The sequence below is a fragment of the Bison bison genome, unplaced genomic scaffold (assembly GCF_000754665.1).
Source record: "Bison bison bison isolate TAMUID 2011002044 unplaced genomic scaffold, Bison_UMD1.0 scf7180017864503, whole genome shotgun sequence".
Lineage (NCBI taxonomy): Eukaryota > Metazoa > Chordata > Mammalia > Artiodactyla > Bovidae > Bison > Bison bison.
In genome coordinates, this window is record NW_011495061.1 from 5,179,510 (window position 1) to 5,205,939 (window position 26,430).

General features: G+C 37.5%; 1 protein-coding gene across 4 annotated transcripts in view; it reads right to left on the bottom strand.

Moving 5' to 3' along the window:
• Nucleotides 1-321: 321 nt before the first annotated feature.
• Nucleotides 322-26,430, bottom strand: part of STK33 (serine/threonine kinase 33) — a 197,193-nt gene continuing 171,084 nt past the window's right edge. For 2 of the 4 annotated variants that reach the window (XM_010829301.1, XM_010829299.1), the window contains 2 exons: nt 16,770-16,967; nt 322-1,142 (listed from right to left, as the gene is read on the bottom strand). In XM_010829301.1, the coding sequence (XP_010827603.1) occupies nt 933-1,142; nt 16,770-16,967 (408 nt within the window). In that variant the 3' untranslated portion in view covers nt 322-932. Of the gene's footprint in view, nt 1,143-16,161; nt 16,968-26,430 lie in introns of those variants that run through there. The other 2 variants (XM_010829300.1, XR_824276.1) reach the window with 2 other exon arrangements.

Sequence of the window (26,430 nt, forward strand, 5' to 3'; positions counted from 1 at the left end):
CCTGGGTTGGGAAGATCCCCTGGAGGAGGGCATGGCAACCCACTCCAGTATTCTTGCCTGGAGAGTCCCATGGACAGAGGAGCCTGGCAGACTATGCTCCATAGGGTTGCAAAGAGTTGAATATGACTGAACGACAGAGCACGCACAGAGAAACCTTTAATACTAAGAGAAATCACGTACCTCCCCCCATGTCCTGCCTCATGACCTTCCTCAAAGATGTGTGCTTACCTTTGCAGCAGCAGATCAAGCTCTAAATATGCTTTTCAGGGCCTAGAGGACTTGATTATAGTTACCTCTTATTAATATAAAAATTAACGTGCACGGTAACATCTGGTTTTTTATTGATTAAATCAATACACTGGGAATTTAGCAGCAAGTTAATGGCAAATAGTTACAAAATCTATTTTTCTACATTTAAAATAAGCTGTCTTAAACAATCTACAGCAATCTAAAATCACAAGGACACACGTGAATGGCTGAAGCACTTCTGCTGTTACGCCTATGGCAAGTTTATTAGTAATTTCCTAACAAATCTCCGAGTGCAAAGTGCACATAATCATTTGGAGCCTCTACTACCATATTTCACTCTCAGTCTCCCCTAAAAATAATTGTGCCTAAACGTACAAATCTTAAGTAAAACTGGGCAAGTGTGCCCACAGCTTTGCTTTGAGGGGATCCCCTCCTCTAAACAACTCTTGAAAACACCTTGAGTTGATCTCAGCCACACTTGCCATCAAGTCTGTTGGTGTCCGTCCTTCAATACCACGCTGCTTTGGAGTTGAGGAGCTTCAATTCTAAACGGGTACAAACACTTGGCAGGGCTCAGTGCAGCTAAAAGGCTAAAAGCTCAGCACAGTACTGTCCTTTCCCCTCCTGCCCCTTCATTCTTAGTGCTAGAAAGAGCAGCTCTGTTTCTGCACTATTCAGCATTGTTAGGGCTTCTTTTTGGGTCTAGGCAGGGCAATGGATTTAGCAGTGCCTTTGGCTGCTGTTCCTTGGCTTGAAGTCACAGGTGGTTTCTCTACTTCTCCCTTGAGCTCAACTGGAGGGAGTCTGCTACCTACAGAACTTGTAAAACTCGTGTCAAAGTTGTCTATATTTTCCTTCTTACTGGGCACAGGAGTCTTTTCATAAGCAGTGGGCTAGAAATAAAAGAAAAGGCCTGGATTAATGTTCAGACACAAAGCAATATACATCAGTTCAAAGAAGCAGGGGCTACAAAGTTGCCCAGGATGTACAGGCTGAGCTCTCTTCAGATATGAGGTATAACCTAATCACATTGTGAAACTGTCATTAAATGCCAAAGACAGCTCCAGTAGCTCCTTCAAGAACACTGAATTCTTTAGTGTTTGGGGTAAAACAAACTACAGGCACAACTTCAAATCTACTGCCCTACAAAATGGAAGTAGATACCTGGTACCATTCATACAGGGAAGTCCATCTGATACCATTCAAACAGGGAAGTCACTCCTCTTTACAGACTTCTAGACGAGCCTTCCGTGACCGGCGCATCGTGACTACCCTAACTTGGTATGAGGTTGCTGCGTGTGGCCCACGCCTCACATGTTCACCCTCTTCTGCCTTGATTCCAGGGCCTGGCTTCTAACCTCAGTCACACCACTTGTGCAGGAATGAAGACCTCTTGGAGTCTTGACACCTCACACTTAAATGAGGAAAATGATATTTGCACATTTACCACATGGGCTTATGATGAGAATGAACTACTGTGGTGGCCATGGAAGTACTTAGTGAGCTTTAAAGCACGAAACAAGTAAAAAGAATTTTAATAGGCAATTGTGTTTTCTCAGGTCACTTCACCCCACAGTAGAGGAAATGGTCTCTAATCCTGCTGTCGTAAGGGAAGCAAAGTCCATTTTCACCTTCGACGCATTTTAAAAGTGATCACTTCTCATTAAAAGAAGCTGGGCATAGAGGTCTTAGAGCAGATGTCTCAGGAGACCTACACAAGCAGAATGGGGGACGAGACACGGGTACAGATGCAGCAACTGCTTATGTACATAGAATGATCTGGAAAAGGCTTGTAACCTTAATACTCTGGCTAACTGAAATTATACATGAGTTAATAATCAGGTTTACAACTTTCAAAGAATGTGAAAAGGTTACATATAACACAAAACAAATAAACCTCCTGTGTATGTGTTGTTAGATTTTGGTTTTTTTTAATCACTCTTATGACACAAGTGACCATGTTCTATACATGGCTGTAGGCACTTCATATATATTTGTCCAGTGAATAAGTGACCTCCCAGGGCTGCAGCAAAACCTCAGATCACTTACAGATTTTTGGTACCTATATTTCAAGAAAGAGAAACTTTACCAGATGTTTGCTTGTTGCAGACAGCCCTTAAATATGTGCCTCTTCAGACCATCACTCATGTATGACTTTAATAATAGTACATGTTAATCCTTAAATTGGTAATTTTTGCACATTGAAAAAGTAATTTGTATAAATTTGGACACGTAAAAAGGTCCTTTTCTGTTTAGATTCATTTTCTCAAGAAAATTTCTGGATTGCTTCTCTGTGTAATCTTTCACGGAGAAGGCAATGGCACCCACTCCAGTACTCTTGCCTGGCAAATCCCATGGATGGAGGAGCCTGGTAGGCTGCAGTCCATGGGTCGCTAAGAGTCGGACACGACTGAGCGACTTCACTTTCACTTTCCACTTTCATGCCTTGGAGAAGGAAATGGCCACCCACTCCAGTGTTCTTGCCTGGAGAATCCCAGGGACGGGGGAGCCTGGTGGGCTGCCGTCTATGGGGTCACACAGAGTCGGACACGACTGAAGTGACTTAGCAGCAGCAGCAGCAGCAGCTTTCAGTAATACAGGTTGTGTCTTCTCCTTGAAAACTCCTTACGCTTAGCAACAGGCTAAGAGTATAACACCCATGATGTTCTAGGGACAGGCTGAAGAAAAGTTGCTTTGTTTAAAAAATACAGAACTGGTCCCTAGCTTGGGCATTTAAATTCATAAAATTTTAAGTCACTTGACATACAAATCCTTTTAAAAGGCGAGTCTGAGTTTAACCTCTTTTTGACATTTCCACCTCTTGAGTTATCATCTAAGTAATTGAAGAAATGCTTTTCAATGTGTCCACTGCAACTAATAATCTACAGAATAGAAATAGAGACAGTCATTTTCCCTTTAATGTGTTCATACGCATATCTGGTTTAACATTTTCATCCTTCTTCATTTTCCATTTGTTAATGTACTCAAGTCATTAAAGTAGACTCAGAAGCTGAAGTCATCAGGAAGAAATACTCAGAAACAGCCTCCATGGGCAGGATTAGTGATATAAATATTGTCTCTCTTTTTTTTTTTTTTTTTCAGAAACACTAGAGGTTCTGGTTTCTTTGGATAAGATATCTTAAGATAATTCCCAGAATTTCCTGGCAAAGTGGAAGGAAAAAGGAAACTAAACCAAAATGTTTGGTTGCTTCAGGGTAGGAACAATTTCATTTAGAGCAAGATGAGAAAATGATATTACTCAGCCACCTTTATCTATTTTACTTATATATAATTTTAGTAAATTATTTTTTTAAAAGGTGGTATATTCCCATGATTTAATATCCATAGCATTCAAAATCTCCTCCTTGCTCCCCAGTTAACTCAGCTCTGCCTCCCACTGGAGACAATGAATAACTGTCAATTTACAGTGCACATTCCCAAAATTTTATGGAACTTCAAGCAAGTATTAGGTGGAACCAAATGGAACTGGTCATTATTTTTTCAGTCAAAACAGCTTAATAATGGAGATTTTATATGGTTTAATCTAATCTATATATCAATATACTTTCTTCTCACTCTTTAAAACAAATGGGTAGCCCACTGTAGACAGTCTTTAAACCTCGATATTTTTAAACTAACAATAGTCTTGAACATCATTCCACGTCAATACATAAAAGAGTGCCCACTCTTCTTTCAGCACATGCGGTGTCCTCATGTCTGAATGCACCATAATGTATTTAGCCAGCTTCTTGCTAATGGACGTTCAGGTTGTTTCTAATCTTAACTGGTAAAAAGAATGCTTCTCTGAATAATCTGGCACTTGCATCATTGTGCACGTGTAAGGATATCTACAGGATATATATTTTAGAAGTAGAACTTCTGGGTCAAAAGTTGTATGGATTTGTAATTTTAAGAGACATAATCATATTGCCTTCTGTTTTAGTTGTACCAACTTATACACTTACAGAAACATTATGAGTACCTACTTTCTTATTTCTTTTTCAATTTGGTATCAAAAACTGATGAAAACTAATACAGTCAACCATAATTTGGGGTTATTATGACCCTATTTTTATGTTTTTGTTTTGCTTGGTTTTTTAATTGAAGTGTAGTTAATTTGGGCTTCCCTGGTGGCTCAGTGGTAAAGAATTGCTTGCAATAGAGGAGACGTGGGTTCGATCCCTGGCTCAGGAAGATCCTCTGGAGAAGGAACTGGCAAGCCACTCCAGTATTCTTGCCTGGGAAATCCCATGGACAGAGGAGCCTGGTGGGCTGCAGTCCATGGGGTCCCAAAGAGAGTCAGACACAAATTAGCAATTAAACAATGGTTAATTTACAATGCTAGGTTAGTTTCACATATACAGCAAAGTGATTCAGTTCTATACATATTCTTTTTCAGATTCTTTTCCATTATAGGTTACTATAAGATATTAAGAACAGTTTCCAGTACTATACAATAGGTACTTGTTGCTTACCTATTAGTATGAATATATTAATCAAAACCTCCTAATTTATCTCTTCCCCTGCTCCTGGTATCCCCTTTGGTAACCCCAAGTTTGTTTTCTATGTCTGTGAGTTTATTTGTGTTTTGTAAATAAGTCCATCTGTATCATTTTGTAGATTCCACATATAAAAAATATTATATTATGATATTTGTCTTTCTCTGATTTACCTCATTTAATATGATAATCTCTAGGTTCATCCATATTGCTACAAATGGTATTATTTCATTTTTTATAGCTGAGCAATATTCCATTATATACATATATATATATATGCCACATCTTATTTATTCATTCATCTGCTGATGGACGTTTAGGTTGCTTCCATGTGTTGGCTATTTTAAATCATGCTGTTATGAACAAAGGGTGCATGTATCTTTTTTAATTACTGTTTTCTCCACAAATATGCCCAGGAGTGGGATTGCAGGATCATATGGTAACTCTAGTTTTTTAAGAAACCTCCATAGTGGCTACACCAATTTACATTCCCACAAACTGGGAAGGTTCCTTTTTATCCACATTGTCTCCAGCATTTATTATTTGTAGATTTTTAAATGATGGCCATCTGACTAGTGTGTTTTTGTAGCTTTAATTTGCATTTCTCTAACAATTAGTGATACTGAGTATCTTTTCATGTGACTTTGGTCATCTATATGTCTTCTTTGGAGAAATGTCTACTTTTTGATTAGGTTCTTTGATTTTTGGATATTAAGCTGTATGAGCTGTTTGTATATTTTGGAAGTTAATCCCTTGTTGGTAGCATTATTTGAAAATATTTTTATTCAACCATATTTTAACTGAGCTTCAAAATCAGCCTGAAACTGGCTACATGGAAACAAATCACAATGTTTGTTTATTCTTTACTCCCTGGTAACATCAATGCAAATCTATTACCTTTATGCAAATATTTATTGCAAATGCTTAAAAGCTTTTGTGTGGTTTGTGTGTACCTTGTAAAATGTAATGTGTGTATGTACTTTACCATTTCTCTTTGCTAATCTGAAGTTGCATTAAATTTAGGATGCCATTGTTTAGGAATCAGAATCATTAGAGCTTTCCTAAAGACTGAGCCTTCCTTCTTAAACATCCCTTCACTGAAACTGTTCTCTGATGCTAACAAAAACATGATGCAAGCTGGTCCACATGGTGCTCTTCAGGCCAAGCTATAGATTTCTTCACCAAAAGCCAAGCCTCTCATCTTCTTGGAATATAAATAACCAGGGCAAATTCCAACTTCCATGCTTTTCTCTAGGATTTTTTGAAGGTTTCTTTTGTAGGTTATAGGTTATCTAAAATTTAAGTTTCTCTTTTTCTTCTCTCATAGTTGATGGGATTCTTCAGGAATCTATGCTGTAACTGATGCAATTTTATAGTTTTGTATGTTTTGTAAATAATAGAACAGAGAAATGGAAAGTGAAATTTCTATAGCCAAGGCCAGAAGTTACTAAGATCTTCCAGGTCATGAAAGGTGCATAGAAGGTGATGAGCTCCCATAAGATTGTACAAAGGGGGAGAAAGATGAGAGAGGAATCTCCATATTCATTTCTAGGGGGAAAGAGTCTATCTAAATGATCATTATTAGATTGTTGGTCATAATTATTAGTCCAAAAGAACATCTAAAAAGCACTATAGATTGTTCTCCAAGAGAGGATCTAAAATTCATTGCAAACTGCTCTAAAGATACTAGTGTGCCATACCACTGCACAGTGACCAAAAGCACCTGGCTATCATCAGAAAGTATCTTAGAAATCAGAGAAAAAATTCTTCTATCCTTAGTTATCATGAAGAATTCACACCTGAAATTCTGCAACCAGTCTGAATAGATACAAAGGGACCAGAGAAGGTTTACATACAGGCTATTGATGTGATAATGGATGGAAGTTTCTTTATAAGAGTTATTCAATCTAAATTCATAATGAATGAGAGGAAATATGCTGTCTAGCACTGTGGAGCTAGACAGCGTCTCGAGTGCTACAGTCAGGATGGTTACAACAGGAGCTCATCTAAGCAGCATTTCAATTGTTCCTCATCTTTGGTGAACTCTCACTGTTCAGGACTGCTGAAGAACAGTCATTCCTACTCGAGGTAGAATGATAGATAAGATAACCTTATATGGTTCCCCCCACCCAAGTTCCATTTTTCAGTAATCCAGCACCAAGGGCCCGATTTCTCCAGATCATATTATTAAACTTGAAAAGGGGGCTCCATGTGTGCAAAGTGACATACATAACAAGAAAACTGGGCTAAGTGCACGTATTTCATTATTCACTGGCATAACTTTAACCTGATAAACTCATCTGGTTATAATACATGCAAAACCTGTAAGCTCTAGGCATATCCTTGAAGTTAATACCAGTACACGATTACTAGAAACTGTTACCATTTCACTGAATTTTGAGTAAAATACATGCTATTTAAGTAAAGTGGTTTATCACCATAGCAACCATTTCTAGAGTCACACATTCAAATTATAGGCCTGCTCAAGGTCCAAGTGACAGAATATTTTGATATACGTTTTCAGCTATACTTTTACTATCTCTCACGTTCCTGTGCTTTTCAAAAGGAAGAAGGAAGGGAAAGAAAAGCAAAGGGAAGAAGAGAAATTGAATTCCAAATGTATGTCAATATATTTCTTATATAAGGCTACTCACGTAAATAGCAAAGCTAGTGGAGGTGATGGAATTCTAGCTGAGCTATGTCAAATCCTAAAAGATGATGCTGTTAAATGCTCTACTCCGTAAGCCAGCAAATGTGAAAACTCAGCAGTGGCCACAGGACTGGAAAAGGTGAGTTTTCATTCCAATCCCAAAGAAGAGCAATGCTAAAGAATGTTCAAACTACAGTACAACTGAGCTCATTTCACATGCTAGCAAGGTAATGCTCAAAATCCTTCAAGCAAGGCCTCAGTAGTATGTGAACCAGGAATTTCCAGATGTACAGGCTGGATTTAGAAAAGACAGAGGAACCAGAGATCAAATTGCCAACATCTGATGGATCATAGAAAAAGCAAAGGAATTCCAGAAAAACATCTACTTCTTCATTGACTACACTAAAGCCTTTGACTGTGTGGATCACAACAAACTGTGGAAAATTTTTAAAGAAACGGGAATACCAGACTATCTTACCTATCTCCTGAGAAACCTGTATGCAGATCAAGAAGCAACAGTTAGAACCAGACATGGAACAACAGCCTGGTTTAAAATTAGGAAATAAGTGTGTCAAGGCTGTATATTGTCACCCTGCTTTTTTAACTTCTATGCAGAGTACATCATGCAAAGTGCTGGGCTGGATGAAGCACAAGCTAGAATTGAGACTGCCAGGAGAAATATCAATAACCTAGATATGCAGATGACATAACACTAATAGTAGAAAGCAAAGAGGAACTAAAGAGCTTCTTGATGAACATGAAAGAGGACAGTGAAAAAGCTAGCTTAAAACTCAGCATTCAAAAAACTAAGACCATGGCACCCAGTCCCATCACTTCATGGCAAATAGATGGGGAAACAATGGAAACAGTGACAGACTATTTTCTTGGGCTCCAAAATCACTGCAGATGGTGGCTGCAACCATGAAATTAAAAAATGCTTGCTCCTTGGAAGAAAAGCTATGACCAAACTAGACAGCCTATTAAAAAGTAGAGACATCATTTTGCTGACAAAGGTCCGTCTAGTCAAAGCCATGGTTTTTTCAGTAGTCATGTATGGATGTGAGAGCTGGACCATAAAGAAGGCTGAGTGCCAAAGAACTGATGTTTTCGAATTGTGGTGTTAGAGAAGACTCTTAAGAGTCCCTTGGACAGCAAAGAGATCAAACCAGTCAATCCCAAAGGAAATCAACCCTGAATATTCATTAGAAGTACTGATGCTGAAGCTAAAGCTCCAATACTCTGGCCACCTGACGCAAAGAACCAACTCACAGGAAAAGACCCTGATTCTGGGAAAGATTGAGGGCAGGAGGAGAAAGGGATGACAGAGGACGAGATGGTTGGATAGCATCACTGACTCAATGGACATGAGTTTGAGTAAACTCCAGAAAACAGTGAAGGACAGGGAAGCCTGGTCTGTTGCAGTTCGTGGGATTGCAAAGTGTGAGACACAACCGAGCAACTAACACTTTCACTTTTCATAGTAAGATATGCTGGTAAAAATGTTCTCATCTTTTACACAGTTGAAAACTTTTTAAAATTTTATGTTTATCTTTGAAGGAAAATATCACCAGATATAGAATTCCAAGTTGACAGGTTTCTTGTTTTATATTATTTTCCACTTAGCAGTTTAACAATGTTCCATTATTTTCTCGCTTCCGTTATTTCTGTTGATATGTCAAAATTGCTCCTTTGATGGCAATGTGCCTCCTCCCTCTACTCCAGATGCTTTCACAATTTTCTCTCTCTGATCTAAAGAACTAATGGGCAGCATTCAAAGCAACCACAGACACCAAAGAGTAGTGAGGGAATTCCTAAAGCAGATAGCCAGAGAAAGAGAATCTTATATTCCATTCACCTAAGATAAATGAACCAACCTAAGATTTGAACTGCTAAGAAACAATTTTCAGTTTTTATCCAATCAACTAATTACCTGCTAAAACAGAAATGTCAACACTTTTTGAAGGAACACAGTTGAATTCAGAGTTAATACAACACAACATTTCCAATGTCCAGGATACAATCCAAAATTACGTAACAGAAATAACAATCAATAGAGACAGATTCTGAGATGAACCCAAATATTGGAATTAGCAAACAAGTGATTATCATTACTATTATCAATGATGTAAAGTGAAAAATTATATGATAAATAAAATAGGTCTCCATAGAAAAACAGAAATAATAATAAAAAATACCCAAATAAGAATTTTAGGACAAAATATGGTATCTGAAATTAAGTATCAAACCAGACAGATTTAACAGGGAAATGGACACAACTGAGAAAAGAGAAAACCTGAAGACAGATCAATAGAATGCATCCAATTTAAAGAATAGATTGAGAAAAATGAACACAGCCTTGGAGGCTTACTGAACAATATCAAATGCTCTAACTAACATATGAGCAATTAAGAGTATCAGAAAAAAGAAAGTGATTACAAAATTTCCCAAACTTAGCAAAAGACAGAAATACAGATCCAAGAAGTTCAGCAAATCCCAAGCAAGATAAATGTGAAGAACATGTCTAAGCAATATGACTGTCAAACTGCTGAAAACCAAAGATAAAGAGAGAATCCTGAAAACATTCAGAGAAAAGCGACACATTACATACAGGAAAAGAACACTTCAAATTACCAGTGACTTCTTATCAGAGAATCCGACGCCAGAAGGCAGAAGAATAACATCTTTAAAGTGTGGACCAAAATTACCTGTCAAACCAGAACTCTGTAAACAGAGAAAATGTCCTTCAAAAATTAAGACAAAATAAAGACATCTTTAGATAAAAGAAAACTGAGAGCAGACATTCAATACAAGAAATGCAAAGGAAGTTCATCAGGTTGAAGAGAAACAATATTAGATGGAAGCACAGCTTTTCTTAAAGGAAAGAAGATCATCAGAAATGGTAAGTATGTGGGTAAATATAAAAGACAACTTTCCTTTTAATTTCTTGGAAATAAGACTATTCAAAGCAAAAGTTAAAACACTGTTTTGTAGGGTTGATAATTACATGTATGTAATACATGAGACAATTATAGCACAAAGGTAGGATAAGAGATGAATGGATCCAAATGAATACATTTGAAATTGAAGCAGTGTTTTTACAACCCAACCCAATGGGTTCGTTCTCCATCGGGAAAAATATACAAAGCATATACTAACAGTTATAATCTCTAAGGGGAGCTGAGCAAAAGCCAGGTTTGGGAGAGCAGGGAAATGATTTGAAAAGATTCACTAATATGTCCCTTCAATCATGGAAGTCTGGCTAAATCCGTGGTGAAACCCAAGCCTTACACAGGAGATTCTAATGGGAAGAGAAGTAGGGACAAAAGCCTTTTTGTTTATGGAAGCCTATGAATCCAAAATAGCAAGTGGCTTTGCTGGCAGCATTAGATCAAAGAACAACAGGCCAAAATTCATGTTAGCACAATTAATTATTTGTACCTATATTAGTCAGCTATTGCTACAGCTATGCTACTGTGTTTGGGACGTCTCTAGGTCCTATGCTTCACTATGAAGACCCCAAAACCAGCATAGAGCTTACTCATTGCTATGATTATTACAGTGAAAGGATGCAGAGCACTATTAGGAAGTGAAAGACCCTTGAGGAGAAGTCCAGGGGAAACTATGTTCAAGCATCTAAGAGTCCTCTCCCAGGAGTCACACAGGATGCACTTAATTACCCCAGCAACAAGTTGTGACAACACATGTGAAAGGCTGCCAACCAAGGAAGCTCAGAGACTCAACACCCAGCGTTTTTATTGTGAGCTGGCCATGGGGGCATTCTCTGCCTAGCACCTACCAAAATCCCAGACTTCCAGAGGGAAAGCACGTGGTCGGCATTAACTGTATTGTTTGTAATGTTTAGGCACAATTAATCATTCTTATCAGTTAATAGTAGCTGTCCCAAAATCTAAGTTCCCAAAAGCCAGCCAAGGGCCAACCTTGAAAGCAGGCCTTTTCAAGGCTAGCAGCTTAGGCTTGCTATGTTAACTCTTTTCTATACAACTACATAACAAAGAACTAGAAAAGTCTCAGTATGTTAAAACAATGAACATTAATTTTCACTTGGTGGTGCTAGGCTGGACTTCAGGTTTTGTACTGAGTTCCAAGTCTGTTCCACAGACCTTCATAATTCCAAGAACTGTGGCTTCTGTAGTCATGTTCTTCTCATGGCAGTGGCTGAAATAAGAGCAAGCTAAATCATGCAAACACTTTTATGGTCTCTGCTTATATCACAACTCAACATTCTGTTTGCTAAAGTCAGTAATATAGCCAAGACCAACATTAGTGAGATGAGAAAATACCCATCTACTCTAATAGGGAGAAAAGGGTAGGAATGTACATATTCCTTACAGAGAGGTTTTAAATAATTGGGAAAAACAATCCAATCTACCACAGTACCTTAGGGATCTTGCCAAACTGAGAGGGCAAGTGAGGCTGGAAGCATCACCTGATCACCTTTGAAAATGATATTTCTTAGTTTGTTCATTAGTTTAGGCCCACACCTCTGCCCAAAGGAGCCTTAAAGCAGACAAGAAAGAACAGGCGATTTTAGCAATATTCTATGCAAGCTCTTTAAAGTGAAGTGAGAGTGTCAGTCTCTCAGTCACGTCCAGCTCTTTAAGACCTCATGGATTGCAGCCTGTCAGTCCATGGGATTCTCCAGACAAAAATACTGGAGTGGGTTGCCATTCTCTTCTCCAGGGGATCTTCTCAACCTAGGATCAAACCTAGGTCTCCTGCATTGCAGGCAGATTCTTTACCATCTGAGCCACATGGAAGCCATGCACGCTCTTTAGCAAAATAATAATAAAATTAATAATAGCTAACATTAATGCACGCTTACCATATGTCAAGAGTATTATATGCATGATTTCATTTACCCCTTGGTTGATGTCATTATTATTCCCATGTTAGATATGAGGAAACAGAGGACAAGAGACTTGCCCAAGGTCCTAAAGCTTGTAAGTGGTGAAGCCAGGTTTTGAATCCAGGCAGCCCAGATCTAGAGCCTGTGCTTTAACCACCAGTAGGACACTGTAAATGGGATGCTTTGGCACACACACCAGATTACAGTGCTTCAGCAATGGAGTACAAAAGTGTGCCCAAACATGGAAGCACCACAAAACTTGTACATGATTCACAGGGGTTCAGGGAACTAAGATTTAATTTGTAAGAACAGAAATTTTTATCCTACACTACTAAAATACTAAGAACACTTGACTTTTTCCTCACAGCAACAGGTCAATATAACACAAAGTTCAACTGTTTAATTTCAATCTTATTTAAATTCAAATATTCTTTGTCTTTGAAGAACTGCTAATGAACACATTGCATTGCTCAAAATAACCTTTCAAAGTTGCTAAAATACCTTGCCTTTCTATTTTCTAGACTGGATTAAAAAAAAATCTGATACACGTACCATTTCCTTGATTTTATAAAGTCCATGTTTTCAGTCAAGAAAAATGATCACAAAAATTTTCTGTTTTCACTAAATAAGTATATTCAAGACTGTGTTCAATAAACCAATTAACAGCTAAGAAGTTTCTTCTTTATTAAGCGAGAACTCTATAATGCAAATATACTTTTGTTACATGCAGAGTTGCTAGTCACTCCCTCTATGGTTGTGGGGCTGTGCATTTTAATTACAGACCTTCATTTCTCTTCGATTGTGTTTTGAGCTTAATGAACAATGAAAGTAGTGTACTGCTTATCAGAAATCACTAAGGACTGAATGCGAAAAGGTGTGTTCGTGCAATAAGCAATAGTCTGCCAAGTGTCTCATTTGAAGATGAGTCAATCCTGCTATAGGAGTTAGACTCTTGGGTCTGCCTGATAGAGTAGATTAAGAACCCATTGTGGGGAATTTAGAGGGTTCCCAATAACACAAAGCACTTCCTAGATGTACTCAGACTGTAAAATACAAGATATATAAGAGAGAACATTTCTATCTTCAAAAAAATACACCTACCAAAAACAAACTAAAGGTTGAAAATGAAAATTTAAAAATGGACATTGCCAAATGCCAACTATTTGAAAATAAGTTTGAAATGGTGAAGTATAATATCTTCATCCAAACATGAACAATGAGGAGACACACACTGTACTTTTCCATAATGCCCGGGGCATTTGGAACTAAAGAAGAGTTACCCAGAGAAAGAGGAAGGTGCTTAGTTCAAGTGTTTTTCTGGTTTTGTTTTTAAATAATTCCTCACTTTTTCTGCTAGTTTTCCAAGTACTTTGCCACTTATCTAAAAAGTGTGATTACTCTCATTTGTGAGAATTACAAAATCAGGAGCTCTAAATGGATTTATCAGATTCTCCAGAAGAGAAAACAGTGATACAATGGAAAGAAGGATCTGTGGCAATCTGCATTTACAGTAGAGCCAAATTTCAAATATTTTAATGGAAAAAGAATCATATACATCTCTTTATAGTAAGTATAAATATTTATCATATCAAATTATCCATATAATCTAACTTTAACAAATGAATTTTTCCCATGGGAAATATTTCAATATTATTAGAATGCTTTTTAATAAAATTAAAGTTTCACTCTTAAGGATATTAGTTACTATATGAATCCCGCATGGACTCAAGACTAAACAGCCAATGCTATTTTCAGTTATCACTTTAGATCTTATACTCTACTATTTGCTGTTAATGAAGATTTGGGGGAAAAAAGAAGTAATTTCTTAAACTCAACTTCAATGTAATTAACAAAGTGCATATTTATTCATAAAAATCCATGAAAAAACTTAATATACAAGAGAAGACTTTCTTTTAAGGGGTAACACTCTTCAGAAAAATTCCCAAATAAGGTGTAAGGTATTCCTCCCAAGATGTCACAGCCAAAACCTAAGCACAGGAAAGTCCTTAAAGGACATCCGGGGCAGACTCCTACCCATTATGTAGACATTCCTGGCACGGCATTTACGCTGCTGCTGCTGCTAAGTCGCCTCAGTCGTGTCTGATTCTGTGCGACCCAAGAGGGCAGCCCACTAGGCTCCTCTGTCCCTGGGATTCTCCAGGCAAGAATACTGGAGTGGGTTGCCATTTCCTTCTCCAATGCATGAAAGTGAAAAGTGAAAGTGAAGTCACTCAGTCGTGCCCGACTCAGCGACCCCATGGACTGGAGCCCACCAGACTCCTCCATCCATGGGATTTTCCAGGCAAGAGTACTGGAATGGGGTGCCATCGCCTTCTCCACAGCATTTATAACAAGCAGTTTTCCAGAGTCTGCATGAATGCTTTCAATGGCTGAAAGGTGAGGTTTACTATCCACAGTCCCGCCTGTGCTACTGCAGGTGAGCTCTCATTGTGGAAAAGTTCTTGATGATAAGTAGAAATGTATATTCTTAAATTTTCAATTCACTGAGTCTAGTTCTAGCATCCATAAGCACCTCAAATTCCAGTCCTTCTGTTGCCTAATTGGAAGTAGCTGAGAACACCACATTGAGAACATTACGGCAAGTGTTATCCCTCTACTCTGACTCAAAGAGAGCGTAGGAGGAGGGCAGAGCCGTGACAGAGCAATGAAAAAGGAGATGGAAGACAACCAAACATTTGGTTTACAAGGATATTTTATGTTCAGATTCAGTGAACATTGATATAATCCAAGACTACAAAAGATAATGTGTGTATGCATGTGTATGTATGGATTTGTGTTTGTATATATGTGAGTGTGTGTGTATATACATATATATACACACACACTTGTATACATGCATATATGTAGATATATACACATATACAAGCTTCCCTGGTGGCTCAGTTGGTAAAGAATCCATCTGCAATACAGGAGATGCCTGCAAGAGACCTGGGTTTGATCCCTGGGTCAGGAAGATCCTTTGGAGAAGGAAAAGGCAACCCACTCCAGTAATCTTGGTTGGGGTATCCCATGGACAACGGAGCTCGGTGGTTCCATGGGGTCACAAGAGTCAGACATGACTTAGCAACTAAAACATCACTACCATGTGTGAGTATATTGTTGATGCACATGTGTAATACGCAATGTATGCGTATGAGAGTGTGTGAGTGTACGTGTGTATGTATATATGTGTGAGTATGTTTATGTATGTGTGTGTGCACATGTATGTATGTATAAAATTCCAAGTCAGCTAACAAGAAATTTTTCAAACTATGTTCAATGAGGAAATGCAAACATGGGTTTTTAGGATATTATTTTTAACAAGAATACCAAATACACACAGCTGCTAAGCACTGCAGGAGTTGTTGACAGACGGGAAAGGGTGAAAGGGATTCAGTAACCTTATGTTTACATTACATAAAAATATGGCTATTTCAAAATGTCTAAATAATTAAATGTTAAGCCTATTATCTAGACATTTGCTATCAACTAGATGAAGAAATTCCCAATGAGTAAATAAAAATCAACCAGATCACTCTACTGGGCCTCCTTCCTCAAGTTTCTGACAGAATTCGTGGCAGGGCAGGTACAGGCAGCATGCTGTACCTTCCTGACTGTGGGTCAGGATTCACCCTCCAGGCCCTCTCTCCACTCTGCCCGTCTCTAGGTCTCAGAGAACTGAAAAGCAGCAACTCCTCATAAGAAGTGGGGTGCCCGGTCGTAAATCTGGCCCCCAGTGGCAAGATGTTCCATCATTAAAGAAGAGCTCAAACATGCTGATTAGACTTCAAGACGAGAATGAGAACAAACACACAGAAAATTTTCCTCAAACACAGAAACAAGAGAAAAGAGGATGTGGGTAAATTGTCAGGATATTGAGTTGGTAGAATGCAATCTAGAATTAACCAAATGTTACTAGATTTTATTCACCAAAAAGAATAAAACTATATCTAATAAAGTAAAGTAATAAGCCTATAAAACAATTTTAGGTATCATAAAATTGCAAATGACTAACTAATGTAATAGTAATTTTTGAAGTAATACATAAACCCATTCCAAATTGTATAGCCTGGTAAAATACATACATTATTCATTGTGACCCATTAGCCAAATCTGGCACACCACCTGTCTCTGTAAAGTTTCGCTGGAACACTCATTTGTTGTCTATGCCTGTGTTCGTGCTACAACATCAGCATTGAGAAGTTGTGACAGAGACTATTATGGCCTACAAAGCCTAAAATATTCACTATTTGTTATAGGAAAAGTTTGCAGACCCCTCCCCTATATAATCACGGCTCTTAAAATAAGCATCTAGGCCACATCACTAAATCATGCTAGTTTCAAGCTTTACTTTCTTTATCATGCAGGTCTCTTTTGTTACAAACCATTACAATCCAACAACAAAAAAAGAGTTGCAAAAATGTTCCAAGTGTTGTGAAGGTATTTCACAGTTTGGAGAAATGAAACAGTTGTTTTTCCTACATGTTTTGTTGGTTCTTCCTACCTGTTTTCCTTCCTCTTCATCTGAAGAGTTACTGACATCAGGGACATTTCGGCTGGGTTGGTAAACTTTTGACTCCTCTTGTCCAGACCTGCTGTCTCTTTGGTCTGTTGTGCTTTCCTCATCACTTTCTGGGTTATTTTTCCATTCTTTCATCATTTCTAACACATTGGTTGGTCTCGCTGAAGAAACTGTATTGCCCTAATATTAAATGATGAATTTCTGGTGTTATAAACAGTTTAAAAAATTGAAGACTCTTACATATTTTAGTAATATAATCTCACAAATTCACTAAGTCACACAGAAAAATTATAATGTTGAATAAATAGCAAAACTTTTGATGCCCTGCTCCTTGAACTGACATGTCTCAGACCTCTTCACTAATACTTTTTACAATATACCAAAATTTAGGGGTGGGAGAATATTCAGTTTTAAAAGAATAATACAGCATGCTTGTGCAAAAGAACACTAGATAGGGCAAGTCCCTGGAATCCAAAGACCCCCTTACAGCTCTGTTCTTAGAAAATTAATAGAGAAACTGAAAGAATGAAAGAAGTTGTCCAAAGTCTACGAGATCCAACACTAAGCATAAGCCTGTGTGTACGTGTGCGTGAGTCGCTCAGTCATGTCCGACTCTGCGACCCCATAGACTGTAGCCCACCAGACTCCTCTGACCATGGAACTCTCCAGGCCAGAATACTGGAATGGGTTGCCATTCTCTTCTCTAGGGGATCTTCCCTACCCAGGGATTGAACCTGGGTCTCCTGCATTGCAGGCAGATTCTTTACCCTCTGAGTTACCAGGGAAGCCCTATGGGTAAGTCTATATAACATCAAAATGTCTAGGTAAAAAAATCTAAGTTCAGCTGATTAGTCTGGTATTGTATCCAAGAATAAAGATGTTTGACTTGAAAGCTCTTAGTTGACTGGAAGATTTAGATATAATGTGATCATTTGATTATAATGTAGTCTATGCACTGTTTAATTCCAGATGTGAGTAGCTCATACCAAAATTAACCATTTAGTATTAGCTATATTTTTCTCAAATAAAATATTCCATCTAATGCCAGGAAATGCATGAATGTAGTCTCACAGGGCTCCTGCTGGACTAGGTATGCCTTAAATATTTTTGCTCCTAATGCAGACTAGTAGAGAAAGTCTGGACAAGAAGTTTGGATCACATTTAGATTAAAAACAGGAAGTTTAGGCGTGAGCACGACTATGGCGTGATTCTAAATTAATTTGACATGTGAATGGACTGAAGCATTAAGCAACAGGGATACAGAGTAGTGTACAGCCAAGCACTTTAAGGGCAGCCATCTGAGTACACTGTGGAGGATTTGCAGAGCTTAATAAATTCAGGGTTAAAGACACAGACAAATACAAAGCATGGAATAGTAGTAACTAAATGCGGATCATTATGCAATTCACTCCCTGTAGTTCTTCAACGTTATCCTTTTTAAAGAAGATCTATATTCTTACCACTTTCACGGCATCCTACTTTTGGTTGCACTTCTGCAGCCTCTACCCATTTACTCCCAGAATACCCTTACCACGCCTTCTGCCAACTCCTAGCCTACACTTCTTTCGAGGCTTAAGTTCTCTTAATATCCCAGAACTTCCAAAGGTGTCATCAACTTAAATGAAGCACAGATGAAGACTCAGACCAAAAAGGAATTGAAATTGTTTAGAACAGTAGATGGTCTCAGAGCTCTCATCTGAATGATTTCTGATTTCCAGGGTTCTGTCAACAGCCCTGCTTTACCCCAATGATTCATCTGGCCTCTATTATAACTTCCTGGCTTCACTGCAACCTTGAACACTAATCACAGTGTCCAGGCTCCTAGAATACCGGTACACACAACTTTGCCTTGAACGTCAATCTCTCATTAGAAAACAGAGATAATCTCACACATCTAGGTCTGTAATCCTAGTCCTCAACTGCCCTTCCCTGATAAACTCTCCACAAGTTAACTCTCTGGATCCACAATAGTTATTGATGGTGCTTACCCAACATTCCTGTCTTCAAGGCACATATTAGAATCTTGCCTCTCTACTTCTTTTGGGACATGACAATATGACTTGTTTTGACCAGTGAAAACGTGATTTGAAATAGTGCATATCACTTCTAGATAGAAACTCTGAAAGCTTGTGGTTTAATACCTGCATTAGTAACAATAGAAGCACAGAGAGAGTTCCCTCAGCCTGGGTCCCTGGGTGAAGACAAAGTGAAACAGAACTTGCTTCCCTCATCCAAGCCAATGTGCCATGGAAGGCGTCAAGAACACTGAGATTTGGGAGTCATTTGTTACCACAGCATAATCTAGCCTGTCCTGATATAGGTAGATAGAAGATTAAAATTTACATTCTGTGAGTCACCTCCAAAAAGCCCAAAAGAATGAGCTCACTGTACAATCAGCATACCCAACAAAACTGTAATTACTACAGAAATCATATGCAATCAGTACCATGTGATAGCCAATTTATTTAGGCAGTATTGGCTTTGCACAGCCCTGATATGCATGAATTTCAGTCATCATTAATTAAATAGTGTCAGTCACCCAGCAACACAGTTCACATTTTAGTCACTATGGTATAGTAACTATCATTGCATAAAGTTCAAACTTCACTGTGAGCTCTTCAATACACAATCACCATGTAAATTACAGATATGTACAGTCATGTAAATTACATGATATTTACACCATGTAAATTACAGATATGTACAGTCATGTCTATTGGTGACTGGACACCATCCATCTGTTCACACACAGACAGCAATCCGTGCAGTTGTGTTGCCTCCTTGTCTCCCAGGTAATTTGCCAACAAAGATGAAATTGCAACAAAGAAACTAAAGTGATAATACTGGAAGTAAAATCTGAATCAAATGTAAATGAAGTAATAGAAGAAATAGCTGACCATGAGAATGTTGACACTGTCACTGAAAGAATCCAAGTGTGCAACCAAAGGAACTTAGTAAGGCAAACTTAGCAGCATAAATGAGGAAGGATGAAGATACTTCAGAGAATATGGTGCCCACAAAAAACAAATTTAAAGAATTTTCAGAGATATTTCATGACATTGGAAAGACAAAGGATACCATGTTACAAGTTAATCCAAGCTTGTAAAACACTATGACAATTTGCCAAGGCATAAAAAAGATATTTCCCTCTGTATTATAAGAAGGTAAGCATTCTTTAAACTAATCTTGATAAGTTTTTAACTAAAAAATAAGATACTTTAATTCTCAATATTTCTAATGTTTTAAATTACAGTGCAAAATAATAGCTTTACTTTTGTCTCATTCCCTATATTTATTTATAACAGGGAGTTTTTTAATATTTAACAAAAAATTTAAAGGGTATGGATCATAATTTTTCCGATTATTAAAATCATTTTTCACAGCTTCAATATACACTATTTTTATGGTTCTGCACTACTGTGCAAAGCAAGAACTACCTGTACTATCTTGAACCTGCATTTCTAGCAATCTTTCAAATGCTTGGTCTACATATACACACACACACACACACACACCCCCCCCCAAGAGCTTGGTGACTGACACGCTACAAGTCTAAAGTAGAGCACCTTTGTATTCAAAGAAATGATCCTATTTCTTATTTCAAAGAGACTGGGGAGAAGAGCAAAAGATCCAGAACAGGAACATTATCCCCTCATAAACACTCTACTATTTATAAAATTTTAACTATTTGCTTCCTATATTTGCTTGTGATAGCAAACAGGGCACAAACAGTGGTTTGGACTCCACACTTTCCCTCTTGCCTAAAGTCCATCCAATAACTTACTAGACTGCCTGCTTCCTGCTTGCTAGCAGTTGAAGGAAAAACTGCATCAAATATTTGCACTGATCAGATGAATAAGTGGCCCAGGGCTGCGTGTCATGAGCCTTCTAGGCTGAAGAGAAACTATATATGAATCAACCAAATAAAAATCGGTATAATTTTAGGCTAGACACTGCAGATTGTGGAGATACCTCACCATCAGAACAGTAACTTCTGAACTCCCTTTATTGGCTGTGTTCGGGAGTCACGCCCCGAACTCATCAACCATGAAACAGCGAATGGCAGGAACGCAGCAGTAATAGGCTGATAATCTGAGGCTATCATTAGTAGAAAACCAACCTTTTGGTTAACAAATTTCTACTTGTTTAGCTAACAGCTTGAGATTATTTTATTTTGAAAAGCTAGAAAGCTGAACACTCATAGAGGAGAAGTTTGGTCAAATACCAATATTTGGACTTAATACCTGAGGAGGCAGGTCCTACAGATACAGACCCAGGCATACATCCTCATCTAACAAAATCTGCCTTTTCAAGGATAGAGCCTATTAGTATTTTGTAAATAATAAATATTTAACATGTATTTTTAAATGAATGAATATTATGTATGAGTTGGGATAAGATGGTATAAAACATAAAATAAGCTAAGCTAAAAGGAAACATTCTGGGACTTCATAGTCTTTATTTTCTACTTTTCATCAATAGCTAGAACACTTTACTTCGTAATGTTCTGAGGGATAAAATCTTTTCAGGAGGAAAATGGAATGCTGCTGCCGCTGCTTAGTTGCTCAGTCGTGTCTGACTCCTTGCACTCCTGTGCACTGCACACTGCGAGGCTCCTCCGTCCATGCGATTCTCCAGGCAAGAATACTGGAGCAGACTGCCATTCCCTTCTCCAGGAGACCTTCCCAACCCAGGGATTGAGCCCAGGTCCTCCCACATTTCAGGCAGATTCTTTACCACCAGGAAAATGGAATAGTCACTTTATAAAAAAGCACATAAAAGGGATGCTCAACTTTACAAAATTAATAAAGTCCAAATAAAAATGAGTTACCAATTTATACCTAATAGATGGACATAAATTTAAGTTTGATGATTCTCTTGGTGAGGGTGTGGGGAAACAGGTTTCTCATTTACTTGCTTTTTATGGGAGGATTAGTCAGTAATAAACCATCAAAATGTGTAAAGCACACTCTCACAGATCAGTAGTTCAAGTTTTAAGAATTTATCCTATATGCTGACATAGTATACAAACATATATTTATAAGAACATTTGTTGCACTGTTGTTTGTAATAGAAAAGACCTGAAACAGTTTAAATATTTCATATTCAGAAGAGAAAAATAATAGTGTATCCATGGTTTTGGATACAATGCTGCTTTTAAAAAATAAGGAAATCGTCCCAAAATACATTCAATGAAAAAGAAAAGTTCGCGTAATATAAATCCATTTGTGAAAAGTGGATACAAAAAAATATACAGAATGTATTTAAAAGAACATATAAGAGATTTAACAATGGTTATCTTTAATAAGAGGGAATGAGGGAATAGAGGGAGGAAGTTATTTTTCCTGCTTTGTTTACCATTTAAATCATTTACCAAGGGTAATGGCAACTATTATATGACTAATAATTAATATAAATTATATAAGAAAAGAAATACTGTAAGTCATAGGACTCACAGCACCCAATAAAATCACTGAACATGCCCTAATGGTCTCAGTAAGTCCAAGGCAGCAGTGGAGAAAGGTAATAATGGATCATTAAAGTTAGCAAGTGCACCACTGAAAAGTTTTTCCTAACAGTTACCTCAGTGATTTTGTTTTCACAAGTAGAACAAATAATGAAAATAGACAAGGTTGGTGTTGATACTCCTCTTTAAGAGGAAACAGCCTGAGAAACTGAGTGAGTGAGTGAGTGAAGTCGCTCAGTCGTGTCCGACTCTTTGCGACCCTGTGGACTGTAGCCCCCTAGGCTCCTCCATCCATGGGATTCTCCAGGCAAGAATACTGGAGTGGGTTGCCATACCAAAAGTGCATTTCCAATTGTCTGCCAAGAATTTCTAGCTAGAGGTGCTGCTGAGCCTTTAATACTGTAATGTATACTTGAAAGCTGCTAAAAGGATAGATCTTTTAAGTTTCTATCACAATAAAAATATTAATCTATGCGAGGTGATGGATGTATTAACTAAACTTATTGTGATTATCATTTCATAATATATATAAAATCATTGTTGTACATCTTAAATTTATATAATGTTATATGTCAATTATATCTCAATAAAGCTAGAAAAATGAAAACAGACTCAACATATTCCAAACCAACATTCTTCAGACTGGAGTATGTAGTGTGTAAGAAGACTTCATATGGCCTGTGGGGGCAGGGATAGTTTGCAGGGAATCAGTTTCAAGACCCTCAATTTCTTTTTATTTTATTTTTTAACTTTACAATATTGTACTGGATGCCTGGGGCTGGTGCACTGGGAAGACCCTCAATTTCTAATGATCTCTTTTTTTTCATAAGACACCTGCTTGAGTAAGGATATGCAGTAATTCTTTTCATGTTCTTTTCTTAAGTCACCTTCTTATAATGCTTGTTACTATACATACATTTATTTGTGTGTGTATGTGACAAAGACTTACATCTAAAATATGTAACCAACTTCTATAAATCAATACATTTAAAAAAGAAATAGAAAATGGGAGAGAGACTTGAATAGACATTTTGTAAAAAAAAAAAAAATATTCAAAAGGAAAATTAGCATAAATAAATTAGCATAAACATGAAACATGACCAATTTCATTTGTCATTTGGGAAACACAGATTAAAACTACAATGAGATACCATTATATATCTACCAAAGTATCTAAATTAAAAATACTAACAATACCAAGCACTGGAGACGATGGGGAGCAACACTAGAACTCTCACACTATTGCTGGTGAGTGGCACAAAGTGAACTTAGGAAAACGGAACAAAAGAACTTTCTGGTGGGGGTAGAAATGTTCTGTATTTTGTTCTGGGCAGTGGTTACACAAAAGTATACATATAAAAAAATTCATCAGCTAAACTCTTAAAATCTGTCTATTCTATAGTAAGTAAATTATATCTTAACAAAACTATGATTATTTTAAAAGTAAATTTCATAGCTTCATAGATATTATTACATGTGGCTCAACCATTTCACAGTTGTAAAATATTCCATTGTCAGACTATACCACAATTTATTCATTCTCTAGGAAGAGGGAATTTGGGGTGACTCTGGGTTTTTGCTCCTATAAACACTTCTACAAACATTACCGTGTATGTCTCCAAGGGTATATATGTAGAAGAACTCCTTGGGTATATTCTTAGAAATTAAATTTATTGGTATAGAGTATGTGAATGGTTAACTTTAATAGATAATGTTTTTCAAAACATTTTCAAACCGTTTTCCAAAGTAGTTGTACCAGTGTACTCTCACCAGCAATGATTTAGAGAGACTCTTTACCTGCATCTCTTCCAAACCCTATTACTGTCAGACTTTTTAATTTTTAGTTTTATCTCACTGAAGTCCTGATTTGTATTTCCCTGATCACAAATGTAACTGAGCATCTTGTTGCTTGTTCATCAGCCAAATGCAGGTCCTTGTTTGTAAAGATGTCTGGTCCTGTCCAGTTGCTTGTCCATTTCCTACTAGGCGGTTGGTCTACTTTGTATTGATTTGTAAGAAACACTGAGATTTCATGATATTGATTTTTTCTTGGTTATTTGGGTTACAAAAGCCTTCTCCTAGTCTATAATCTATCAGTTTTCCCTAAAAGGCTGTTTTATGAATAGAAGTTCTAAAGATTAATATAAGTCAAGTTTATTCCTCATTCCTTTTATGTTAATGACTTTGGTATCTTGTTTATAAAATCCTTTTCTACACACTCCAAGTTCCAAAAGGGTTTCACCTATATTTACACTAAAAGTTAAATATAAATTTGTATTATTTAAGTCCTTGAATAATTAGAAGTTGACTTTTGTCTACCATGTGAGATAGGAACCCAATTTCTTTTTCTTCATATGGACAGCCATTTATCTGAACTCCAGTTGTTGAATAATCTCTCCTTTTTTCCACTGATGCATCATACTACCACTGTCATAAATGTTCCAGACGTGTATGGATATGTTTCCACACTTTCTATTTTATTCTACTGGTCAATTTGTTTACTACTATATCATTATCACACTGTGCTAACTAAATAGTCTTAATTTCTGTTACAGCAAAATACTCAAAAAAGCCTTGGCTATTTTTGACCCTTTATACTTCACTATAAATTTTAGGGTTGCAAAAAGAGGAATTTTGATTGGATTTGCTTTGTATATGTACATCAATATGAGGAAATAAATTTTTATGATATTTAGTCTCCTGATGTAAATAATGGTATATATTTACACTTGAATTTTTCTTCAATGTTTTCCCATAAAATTTCATAACTTTCCTCAAAGAAGTCTTACAAATCTAATGCTGCATTTCTAGAAATTATAAATTTGTGAATACAGTTTTACATGTCTTCATTTTTTTTGCATTTTATATTGTTGGTTGCTAGTGAAAAGAAGTGCAGTTGACTTTGTATATCAATCTCATTTTCCCCAGTTTTACTGAGGTATGATTAGTATATAGAGCTTCCAGGTGGCACACTGGTAAAGAATCCTCATGCCAATGCAGGAAGCGCAAGAGATGTGGGTTTGATCCCTGGGTCAGGATGATTCCCTGGAGTAGGAAATGGCAACCTGCTCCAGTATTCTTGCCTGCAGGATTCCATGGACAAAGGAGCCTGGTGGGCCACCGCCCATGGGTCACAAAGACTTGGACATGACTGAATGAGTACACACACACAGTTGGTATACAACACTGTGTACGTTTAAGGTGTACAATGTATTGATTTGACACTCCTATTTATTGATGTATATCAGACTTAAAGAAGAAAGTAGGGAAAACCACTAGACCATTCAGGCATGACCTAAATCAAATCCCTTATGATTATACAGTGGAAGTGAGAAATAGATTTAAGGGCCTAGATCTGATAGATAGAGTGCCTGATGAACTATGGAATGAGGTTCGTGACATTGCACAGGAGACAGGGATCAAACCCATCCCCACGGAAAAGAAATGCAAAAAAGCAAAATGGCTGTCTGGGGAGGCCTTACAAATAGCTGTGAAAAGAAGAGAAGAGAAAAGCAAAGGAGAAAAGGAAAGATATAAACATCTGAATGCAGAGTTCCAAAGAATAGCAAGAAGAGATAAGAAAGCCTTCTTCAGTGATCAATGTAAAGAAATAGAGGAAAAACAACAGAATGGGAAAGACTAGGGATCTCTTCAAGAAAATCAGAGATACCAAAGGAACATTTCATGCAAAGATGGGCTCGATAAAGGACAGAAATGGTATGGACCTAACAGAAGCAGAAGATATTAAGAAGAGATGGCAAGAATACACAGAAAAACTGTACAAAAAAGATCTTCACGACCCAGATAATCACGATGGTGTGATCACTGACCTAGAGCCAGACATCCTGGAATGTGAAGTCAAGTGGGCCTTAGAAAGCATCAGTACGAACAAAGCTAGTGGAGGTGATGGAATTCCAGTTGAGCTCTTCCAGGTCCTGAAAGATGATGCTGTGAAAGTGCTGCACTCAATATGCCAGCAAATTTGGAAAACTCAGCAGTGGCCACAGGACTGGAAAAGGTCAGTTTTCATTCCAATCCCAAAGAAAGGCAATGCCAAAGAATGCTCAAACTACCACACAACTGCACTCATCTCACACGCTAGTAAAGTAATGCTCAAAATTCTCCAAGCCAGGCTTCAGCAATATGTGAACCGTGAACTTCCTGATGTTCAAGCTG